General features: G+C 37.2%; 1 protein-coding gene across 1 annotated transcript in view; it reads left to right on the top strand.

Moving 5' to 3' along the window:
• MPDZ (multiple PDZ domain protein) overlaps positions 1-10,550 on the top strand; it is an 85,368-nt gene extending 74,818 nt beyond the window's left edge. Inside the window, exons 37-46 of the mRNA XM_010143201.1 lie at positions 5-138; positions 412-559; positions 3,613-3,699; positions 5,072-5,168; positions 5,866-5,909; positions 6,994-7,116; positions 7,970-8,074; positions 8,183-8,295; positions 9,353-9,476; positions 10,334-10,550. Of these exons, the coding sequence (XP_010141503.1) occupies positions 5-138; positions 412-559; positions 3,613-3,699; positions 5,072-5,168; positions 5,866-5,909; positions 6,994-7,116; positions 7,970-8,074; positions 8,183-8,295; positions 9,353-9,476; positions 10,334-10,480 (1,122 nt within the window). The 3' untranslated portion in view covers positions 10,481-10,550. The remainder of the gene's footprint in view (positions 1-4; positions 139-411; positions 560-3,612; positions 3,700-5,071; positions 5,169-5,865; positions 5,910-6,993; positions 7,117-7,969; positions 8,075-8,182; positions 8,296-9,352; positions 9,477-10,333) is intronic.
• The last annotated feature ends 1,004 nt before the right edge of the window (positions 10,551-11,554 follow it).

Here is an 11,554-nt window from a genome sequence, read left to right on the forward strand (position 1 = left end):
ACAGACTCCCCAGAAAGTTCGTCTGACTGTGTACAGAGACGAGGCCCAGTACAAGGAGGAAGACATGTATGATGTACTCAATATAGAGCTCCAAAAGAAGCCTGGCAAAGGCCTTGGGCTGAGTATTGTTGGGAAAAGGTACAAATATACCTGGACAGTCAATGTGTGGGACTTGCTGGGCTGGTTGGACTTGCTGGACTTGCTGGTTTCTGTTGGGGTCTGGTGCTCAGATCATGTAGGCTTGAAGTCCATGCATATCATTTTTATGCCTAAATGGCCATTTATGGCCATTCCTACAGGAATTACTCAACAAAAAAAAAATGTGACAATGTTTGTTGTATTCCCAAGAGCAAGCCATAAAAATGGTCCTTAAACAATACTGCGATGCAAAAACCATGTCTGTTTTTGCAGAAATGATACGGGGGTGTTTGTGTCAGACATCGTCAAAGGAGGAATAGCAGATACAGATGGGAGATTGATGCAAGGAGACCAAATACTGACAGTGAATGGAGAAGATGTTCGAAATGCTAACCAGGAATCTGTTGCAGCTTTGCTAAAGGTATTGGGAAAAGATAAGTGAATAACAGTGAAGAACTGAGATCCAGAATTTTTGAAAGCTTCAGCTTTATTCAGACTGGGTTCAGACTGTTATTGGATTCGGCGAGAATGATCTGTGGATCCAAATTTAAGCTTCCTGAAGTCTAGAGCATTCAGATTTTGAAATGAATGAAAATGAAATTAAATGAAAAAGGGAGTAGTGGTGGTGCAGAGGGCCATGTTTATAGGGCAGTAGAAGACCATTGCCTAGAACTGCCTAAAACTTAACACTGTATTTTCTCCAACAAACTGATAACTATCTCAAATTTTTAGAAAGATTTACAGAACTGACTTTAAATGATAGAGAATTCATCAAAGAGGTTTTGCCAAAAAGTGTTAGCTCTCATAGTTGATACTGTTAATATTTTTTCTGGGTATATCTAGTGTCACCTTAAATCCATTAAATACTACAATGCAATTCCAGTGAACAAGGGATCTAGTATAAGAAATTGCTTTCTCACAAAGATAACTGAAGAAAACTCCTAACCGCAGCTCTTGGAACCAGAATTTCTGTTCTCAATAAATTTTGTGCTTCTGATATCCTCCTCCTATTTCCAAATCAGGATGAAGTCAGATACACAAAATTTCCCATGGTTTGGCTGGAAGTCCAAGCTGGTTAGCCAGTTTGTCTGTTTTCCGTCCTGGGTCTTGAGACCTTCCTGCTAAATAATTAACAACCTCTACTCATAGCTGACTCTTGGATAGACACATGATCATTCTTCTTCACACTCACTTTGAAAGGTATATCCTTCCAGGTCTTGAAGGGTTCCTTGAGGTTTGTTTGGGTTTTTTGGTTTGGTTATTTTTTGGGGGGAGGGGGTTGGAGGGACAGGGGGAAAGTTAGAAAGGGGGAGTAAGAACACTTTTTCTGCAATTTCAGCATGGGCCTGTAAATGCGAATGCTAGAACTGAGTCTGGGTTCTGAAAAGTTATTTCATTAATATACTCTTCTGGGTTAATAGTACTTTTCCATTTTTACCAGATATTTTGTTTTATCGAAGGACAGTGCATTTCTTCTTCATATGCTGGACTTTTACATCTTCTCTAAATTAAAATGCCTTTTTACATGAAAAGTTTCTTTCATTTTGGCAAGCATTTTTGAGTTATCTAATTGAAGATTCTTAGTTCGCACTTACCATTTGTATATTGGTGTTACTTCATCCCACTCGCTTGTAATTAGATGTCCTGGCCCTGAGAAGTGAGGCTTTAACATTATTGTTAATGATTCTGTTTTGTTCATGCCTTGTGAATGAAGTGAAGCATGATCCCTCAGATGTGGGCTGTCATTGTTTTTAGTTCAGTTGTGTGTTCTGGTTTCATTCATGAGAGTAAGATCTAGGAGAGAATTGCCTTCAACTGCCTGAAATGTATTTTCCTTGGAATTGTTTTTAATCTTTGGAAAATTTCCAAGTATTTTAAGTAGAATAAGAATGTGTCATCAGTCTGAGAATTCTACCTGTTCTTGCACTGTTTAAAAGCTCATTTTTTTCCCCTCATTTCACTTACAGATTTATCAAATGGGATATTTCAGGAAGAGAGAGAAAACTGTAATAAAAGTAAATGTGAATTGATTTATTCAAAAGTTCAGTTGGAAACTATTACCTCCCACTTTCACACATTATAACTTATAAATCTCATTTGTGAGTTTGCATTTTATGTGAGCATCAAATTTATGTGAGCATCTGGTAATTTTAGATTCATAGATTACTTCTTTAGATACATAGATTAATTCTTCAATTTTCCATTTTGGATAAGAGTTGTTGGTATGATTTAACACAAGTCAATTCTTGCAAGCGGGACAGAATGGTTTTGTCTAAGCTTTGATCAAGTCTTTTCCAAGACACAGAGAATTCAATATTATTTAAAAAATGGAAAGTAATTTATTACTAAATCTCTTAATGTCACCCCTAAAAGAATAGCCACAGGATATGAGGTACAGAATATTTTTATGGATATGTCCTCTTGCTAGTTTTGATATATTAGTCTATTTCTTACTGCGAATTTCCTGACAAATACATGAATCTCACTTAGAGTAATATAGCTAAAGCATGGTAAATAAAAATAAAACATGTAATACTAGCGTTTTGGATACAGGAGTTCATACTAATAACTTCCCAGTGGAAGAAAGAAGGAAAAGCAAGATAATGACAAAAATTTCAAATTTCTGTATTTGAATATGTTGCAGATATGGGGTCTTCTTTTGCACTACTTGTATTATTTCAAAAGTCCTGTTTTCTAGATGTTGTTTGTGTCTGTTTCCAAAAACAGCCTAATGTCTTGGTTCCTAAATGTTTGATTGGAGGGTGAATTTTCTTCTGAGACATGCATTTTATGTAGACGTGAAAATACTTAATAGTATAATTAAAAGCTTAAACAGTAGTGGAAGGATTTTCCAATGTGCAAACAGTCAATTCCTCCCAGTTTCAGATGCAGAAAGGTCACTTAAACTACAGATAGATGTATGGAAGATTTCCTCTCCGAAATTTCTCTAGTTGTGTTGGTGTGGGTCCAGAGGAACAGACAACTTCGAGAGGAGGAAAGAGATTACTACCTACCAGTTTAAATACTATGTTCTCAGTCATCAACAGAAATAATAATAAATACCTGGAGGTGTTAGATTGTTTTCAGTGCTTATTGTGAAAATAGTCAATTTCACTATTCTTTGAAAAATGCCATCTTGAAAATACATGTTGACATGGCAGTTGAGAAGTAAAAACTACTCCCTTTTAATTGGAAGGTAACAGAATTAGTCTTACTGTGTAATTTTCACATGTATATTGCAATATTGGTTAATCCAAAAAGTACCCTGCTCAGTATTGAATATCATTGTATACTTTGTATAGCTCTGATCCTGCCATGAGCTCTGTCTGCACGGTGCTCATCACACGGTTGTTAGCCCATTGTTTTCTCCTCTGTCCATTTTTTTTCTTCCACTGTCTAAGAAGTGACAACCATTATTATAGGCTTTAATGTTGTAGACAGAACAGATGTGTTAATAAGTGACTGGTTCTTTAGTGTTCATTAGGTACAGTAAGACTAGAGGTTGGAAGAATAAAAGCTGGTCCATTCCACTCTGAGAGGAGAACATCCCAGAGCAGCCAGGTGTGTAACTGTAAAAGTGTTCTGTTTGGAAGAAATAATGGTTAAATAATGAAAACAAATAAAAAGAGTTTGGTTTATGATGACAGCGATTTTCCACATACTTGATTCAAGATGAAGAAAAGTAGGTTTTTATCTGCTTCGCAGCTTTTTGATAACCATTTTATATATTCACTTTTATCTGTTAAAGACATGGTGCAGCCAAAAATGTAATCCAGAAATGGCTTTACTGTGTTGCCTAGTCTGATTTTTATGGCTTCATCCTGGGAAGGGGAGTGAGCTCTGATTCTTGTTGATACCAGAAGTTGGGGTGGACTTTTAACCTCCTTGTTACTTTGGGAGTGCTTGGCATGCAGTGGAGCGTTTAAGAAAATTTAGTGAATTTCTTCACTCCTTGCATATTCTTACCATAGTCTTGGTCGTCAGAAGCAAGAAACCTGCACCCTTTCCATCAGACTTCTCTCAACTTTATTTAATTGTTGGTCTAACGGTGGAGCATTACAAGTTTGCATCAGTTTCTGCATTTGAATGCATCCTTCATGTGGTAGCAGCTCATATGACTCTCTCCAGTAGAAGCTATATTTCTATATTTCTAAATTTCATATCCTCAATTTACCTTAGAACTTTCTCTGTTTATAAACTGGGTATGCAGATAATCAAGTAAAGAAGGTAAATAAAAGAAATCATAATTAAATTGTTTCAAGCGAGCAGGTTAAGACTGGATAAAACTGAAATGTTAGGCTCCCTTCAAAATCGGTAATGCCAAGATGAAACAAGATGAAAATATGCAGGCTCTGGGTGGTCTTAATCTGAGTGGTTAAGACAGGTGAAACTCACAACGTTGAATGTTCTGAAGAGCCTGTCAATAGTCAGCGAACTAATCTCACTGGGACCCCTGTTTTTCCTTTACATTGCCTGTGGGTATAGTGAAAATCTTTCTGTAAATTGTGCAAGTGAACCTGAATGGAGAGCCTAGTCTTGGTTTTAGCTGATGCAGTGGGTGAACATGAGGATGTATAAAGACCTGTCATTTGTATTCTGTCCATACCTATATAATCATGGCTAACTTTGCACCATGAGCCCTCTATGAGGTGATAGAAAGTGCGAACACAAGGACACGGTCTGGCCCTCAAAAACAGCACTTTGGAGTGTTGCATGGGGTTGTACACATGCAGTCTCTGTTCATCTGAAAATGTTTTGAACAAAGAGCAGTCAAGTGACCAAGAATTATGTGCAAGTTCACTGTGTCAGCTTTAACTGGGTGCAGAAAAAGTAAAATATAGCAAAATCCTCTGAATGCAGTGGGTTACAGTCTTACTTTTATCAGTTGGGAGTCTGAAGCTTTTCTCTAATCCCAGTCTAACACTGTATTTAGGTCAGTGAAGGAAGTGCTGTCCTTTCATCGTTCAGTTTCCCGGTTTCTGGGTCCAGTGCACCTGAAGTTTTTGAAAGTGGTGTAAAGAAGAATACCAGTAAGGTTTCTTTGGTGCTTTTAGTATTTTGTCCCTGTGAACTGGTAGCTGAGATCTTTGACTTTCTCTAAATTGTTGTTATTATGTACTATAGGTCTGAAAGTTTCTTAGTCACTAAAACGCTGCAGGGATGGTTATTGTACATCATATATATCTTTGAATAGCTTTTTATAAAGGAAACTAGCAACTTGTTATACCAGCAGTTTTGATATTGAGAATCTAAGGTGAGACACAGTTTTCTGCTTAATCTAAGTATGTCTTCAGTCAAGCCGTCTCCTTCATACAAATCCAGACACTGTATAGTTAAATTAGAATACATGTAGTATAAGTTAGAATAGTCAAGTAGCTGGCTCATACTCAAATTTAGAAAAAAGTTCTAAACCGAAGTTTAGACTGAAGTTCTGACTGAGGCGTTACTAGCAAATAATAGGGTTTTTCTATTCTATTCTATCTGAGCTTGCTTAGCAGCCTTATTCTGAAAGTTGTTTAAATGGAGAGAATGAATGACCTTTTCTCCTGTTCTAGAAGTATTTCAATCCTGTTAATTTAAAGACAGCCACTTTTAAAATCTGCTTAAAAAGTGTGTCTGTAATCGACTGGCAGAAAGTTACAATCATCACAGTGGTTTGGATAAATTTAATGGAAAAGTTTCCTAAAAATGCAAGTTTAACTTGTCTTTTTCAAATTCATTTGACAGCAGCTTCTGAAATACAGGGACTAAGAACAGTTGAAGTAAAAAAGGTATGTTACAGCATGAAGTGGCATGTATCAGGAACAGACTTTGTGGATGTTGTCAATAAATGTGTTGACAGGAAGGAAGCAGTCTGACCCTGTTAATTGTTTTGAGAGGGGAATTGATGTGGTGATAGCTAATTAATTTGCCTGTCTTTTCAGGTCAAGATTGTATGATCTCCACTGCCTATATTTTTATGTAAAATCGGTGTGATTTACACTATCACTTTTTGTGACCCATTTTGAAAGCAAAAGGAGGAAGGATTAGTAGGAGATAATGGGACCTAGTTTTACTGTTATCGGATTTGAGTTAAATCCAGACAGTTTTAGTGAAGTCAGGGACACTGTACAAAAGTTGCAAGCCTGTTGTTTGGTATTTCATATTTTTCTTCACACTTTTTTAATGGGTAGACTCTTACATGACAGCTGCCAGGTTTTCAACTGTGAAATTCAGTGGGCTTCCTTATTTACAGGAGCATAAGATCTGTGTCACAGACAGCTTCTGAAAGTCCAAACCATTTGTATTTATTTGATTTTTTTGCCTGGCATCTAGTTCACTTGATTATGTGGATTGCATTTAGTCATTCTCTTTTAACTGTAGAATCTGCAAATACCAGTTTACAATAGAATTTTTGCAGTTCTGTAGTAGGGTGTTTGTATGGTAGTGAATGGCTAGTTTTGTTCTTCAAGAATAGAACACTAGGGGGAGCATAAAGATTAATTCTGGTCTTCAGGACGTTTGTAATAGGAGATTGATATAGACGATAGTCCCATCTATCCAGTGTTCTTTGCCCAGACTTTCTGTGGAGACATTAAGGGTCTGATGTTGAATTCTCTAGGTATTTAGTTTAGTTAAGATAAAACATACAAATACGTCAGAAATTGTCACCTGCTACTGATGGGAAGAAAAGTGTATCGTGCTCTGCATTTTCGCAAAATGATGTAAAATGTATTAGCTTAAAAAATGCCTTGAGACATAGGAATTGTGGTATTTGTAAGGCAGGGACTTTAGTAATTTTTTGAGGTAAGCCTACAAATCTCTGTATGTGTTTTTCTTTCCAGAAAAATCTAATATTTTTCATTACAATAACAGGGGCCTGCAGATTCACTAGGAGTGAGCATTGCTGGAGGCGTAGGAAGTCCTCTTGGAGATGTTCCTATATTTATTGCCATGATGCATCCGAATGGAGTTGCAGCTCAGACTCAGAAACTCAGAGTAAGTTAATTGTTAAGAAGATTGTAAAGACTGCGTGGGTAATGCATAGTAATTACTCTAGGCAGGCAATAAATTAGCAGTTTAATGATACAGTCATAAGTGCTTCTGGCTGTGACAAGGATTTTTGCTGTTTGGACTGATGAAACGGTAACGCAGATTGGTAGCATGGAAGAAGGTAATTGCTGAGAGAGTGGTTCAGAATGATGGATTCTGTAAGTGAGCTTCACTGATGAGCGTGGTGGTCATTCCTGCAACTGTCTGTATGCAGTCTGTTTTGTCTCTGATGTTTTCTATGCTTATCTGTCTTAGGCTAGAGATAACAGGTTCTGAATTAGAGGGGGGTCTTACTGATACAACACTTAGATGTGTACTCTATCCAGTCTGTTCCAGAGCGGGCTGAATATGACTCATGCTTCTTGGAAAATGGACAGGTTTATTGTGGGATGAATGCAAACATATAATCTGTGATGATAATTTACTATTTCAGTCTGTCTATCTTCAGGTGACATGCATTTTGCATCTCTTTTTTTACATGCTGTATACTTCTGGAGTATTAGGATCAATTCTGTAAAGTATCATTACTTTTTTATGCTGAATACAATAAACTAGTGTAATTTGCTGATTGTGATGTTGAATTTGCTATCTTTGTATTGGGCCATTATGTAGTTCAAAGATGATTTGCCTTCGAGGGAAAATGTAACGTGTACAGTTGGTAATTTCTTTCTTCCTGCCCTATATCACTGACAAAATCTGGCTAATGCAAATACACGGATCTGTTGTTGAAAGAAAGTGACAAATAAATCTGTGTAACTGAATTTACTGTTAGTTAGAATTTACATATTTTCTTCTGCAGGTTGGGGACAGGATTGTTAGCATCTGTGGAACATCTACTGAGGGCATGACTCACTCTCAAGCTGTTAGTCTCTTAAAAAATGCTTCAGGCACTATTGAGTTGCAGGTAAAAAATCTTCAGTGACATTTGGAATATTTTCCGAATACTATTTGCCAGCTGCTACAATTATTTTGGTGTTGTCATTCTCAACTGATTTATGACTCATGCTCCTAGGTTGTAGCTGGAGGAGAAGTGAGTGTCATAACTGGGCATCAGCAGGATCCAGCTACATCCAGTCTTTCATTTGCGGGACTGACTTCAACCAGCATTTTTCAGGATGATTTAGGGTCAGTAACTATAAAATATAAAGTCTCTGTAGCCTGTTACTTTAGGTGTATCTCAACCTAAAAAACCTAGAAATTCTAACAAATGATGGATTAACTGATTTAATCACGCTTTACACATTTGGTGTACATGGGACTTATAGGCCATAGTTCCTCTTCTGCATTTTTCATGATGTTATTTGTTGTGCTGCTTTGTTTTGCCCCTCTGTAGAATTATGATCTGATTTAATTTCTTCTCTGTAAATACAGCCTCTTCTGTTTCACCAAGACTTGGTAGCTGGGTTAATTTATAAATCCAGAATGTTTTTTCTCAGACATAAATAGCAAGGCCGCAGTGGTACCTGTGTTTTCATAATGTGCTCTCTAGCACTGGGCTGTCACAAGTATTGAACTTTTCTGGTGTGTAAGGTATACTGCTTCTGGTGTACTGCAAAATACAGCTATGTAAACAAGTTTGGCCTCAAACTCTGTCATAAATCTGAGGGTTTTTCTTCTAGGAACAGGCAAAGAGAGAATGGGGTTCTTTAGCCACATAGATCTACTTCAAAAGATAGAACTTAAAAATTTCTTACAGTGAAAGCAAATGTGGGGAATACAAAAGGTCTGTATAAATTCATACATACAAATGCGGAGTCATGTATTAGAGGAGGACACAAGTAATTAAACCTTCCAACATAAACTACTGGGGCTAAATTTAGACTTTTTAAAGAAGCGTATGGGTTACAGGATTTTTAAAGTGGATGTTTGTTACAGAGATTTAAGGTACTGGTATTGCATCTCTGCTTTGCTAGTACACACTGTTAATATAATTATGTAGCTGTAATTGTGCTCTGCACTTGGTGGAAGAGATGTTTGAAAGAGCTATCTCGAGTAGTAATAAGGGCATTAGACAATTAGTATTTTACATGAACTAAAATAGCTGGTTCGTTATAGTAAAAGCATTTGTAGTTATAGTGGAAAGGGAAATGTATTACTTAGCTGGAAAGGGAAAATTGTTTTTGTTGAATATGCTACATCATAAGTTCAGACAACATGACAATGTTCTTTTTCCTTTTATTAGACCTCCTCAGTACAAGAGCATTACTCTGGATAGAGGACCAGATGGCCTGGGTTTTAGTATTGTGGGCGGTTATGGCAGTCCCCATGGAGACTTACCCATTTATGTGAAGACGGTGTTTGCAAAGGTAAATGTAAATTTGTTCAGTCAATCCATTTATCAGTTCACAGCAGCTACTGTCTTAAATCAAGGCCTGAGTTTGAAGCCTAAGGATTGTTACAGTTTATCACAGCTTTTCTTCCTCAGTGCAAGCACTGGTCAAAATGTCCTTGCAGCATATCAAGGCTACAGTCTTAGGAAGATTCAGAATTTCCAAATGACTATGCCTATGACTCTGCATATGGCAGTGTCGTCTTCAACTTTCAAAACTGGAATTGTGCACATCCTTAGAAAACAGCCCCGTTTGCCTTACGTTTAGAGTGTATTTTATTCAGGTAGTAGTAGGGACTGGTTTTTTATCTTGGCTGAGTCTGAAGGGTAGACCAAGATAAAGTAATTGAACTCAGTCTGGACTTTGAAGAAGTTCAAGTTGCTGATGTGGATCGGATAATTTGGACTGCCCTAGAAAACAGCCCTGAGTCAGAGAAAACAGGAATCAAGAATCCCAAACTTCATGGTAAATCAAAGTGCAGAGCTGGGTTTTGATTACTAAATTTCTTATACCAGCTGCTGAAAACTTCTTCAGGTCCTGAAAATTTTACTTCCATAATAGTAGAGTTTAAATGCTATACTAGCTGGATGAACAGAGTTAAGGGAATATAATAATCCCATGGATGTGATTTCTAAATGTTGTGAAACTTAGACAGGGCAGGGCATACTACAGCACTAGCAGGATGTACAATAATGGACTGTATTTGAGACACTGAAAATCAAAAGTTTTCCGGGATTTTGTGCACTGAAGCTGCCTTATTCAGACTGTAAGGACAGTGTGGCAGAGAGTAGAAGAAATGTGTGAGTCTGCAGTTACATGTTGTATCATTTCAGGGTGCAGCAGCAGAAGATGGGCGCCTGAAGAGAGGGGATCAAATCATTGCTGTGAATGGGCAGAGTTTAGAAGGGGTGACTCATGAAGAAGCAGTTGCTATTCTGAAAAGGACAAAAGGAACAGTCACTTTGACCGTTTTGTCATAAACTGGCTGTCTGAAGGGACAGGATTAATAAGACTATATTATTTACATTCCGCATAGCAAAGATAATGGAAGTGCTCTTCCAGCTTCACAGGGCTGTATAACAACAGTGAAAAAAACCCCTACATTTAACCATTTTTTGTATACAATGGAAGTATTTCTCTTACTGTCAAACCAGTGGGATAGAGTCCGGTCAACTATAGAAAGACATGGGTATTTTTCTTTTTAGTGTTATAATGAATACTTGTAAACAACAACAACAAAAAAAGGAATGTTTGCATGTATAACCTCACAACAAAATTGGAATGTTTTTCTAAAGGCTTTGGATATTCAGAGTATGTTGGAAAAATTACGAAGTCAACAAGAGAGTCAACAGAAAAGAGAAATAAGGTTATCGAAGAAAGAATTAACGAAATAAGGAATTTTTGGAAAAGAAGGAAGAGTATGTAATCTGGAGGCAGATGGTTAATGGACTTAGATGGGTATTTGTATTACTTCACAATGCCCAAGCAGAAGGAGCTGGCTGGGTGAATTGGATGGTTTTTTTTCTTGTCTGTTTGTGTATTTAAATTTCCTAAGTCATGATTTATCCAAAAAGAAGAAAGCCGTGGTTTAGTTTGGCTTAGGTTTGAAGGTTTGAGGTTGGTTGGTTTTTGTTTTGTTTTGTGTTTTTTGTGGGTTTTGGGCTTTTTTTGTTGGGTGGGGTTTTTTTGAGGGGTTTTGTTTTTTTTGGGGGGGCAGAGATGTGTGTGTTTGTTTTGAAAGGAAAGGACTTGTGCTCAGGGCTGAAAAATCCATTTGGTAGTTGCAACTGTTCTTCATGAATAAGAATGCCCAGAAACTGCAGTATTAGAAGAAACCGACTTTTATAATAGTAGCGTTTTCTAGCCTATATGGGTGTGAAAGCAACCTTCCCAATATGAATTGGGTATAAGTAAAGGTTATTCTCTTCCAAAGTGCAAGATTAACTACAGGCTCAGTACAGATGTTTCTGTGAGCTGCTTGAATCAGAGCTGCGAACAAACCATTCAGGACGGGTTTACTTAACCGCAACAGAGAGACTTGTGGATACTGATTA

The sequence above is a fragment of the Buceros rhinoceros genome, unplaced genomic scaffold, assembly GCF_000710305.1.
Source record: "Buceros rhinoceros silvestris isolate BGI_N320 unplaced genomic scaffold, ASM71030v1 scaffold7829, whole genome shotgun sequence".
Lineage (NCBI taxonomy): Eukaryota > Metazoa > Chordata > Aves > Bucerotiformes > Bucerotidae > Buceros > Buceros rhinoceros.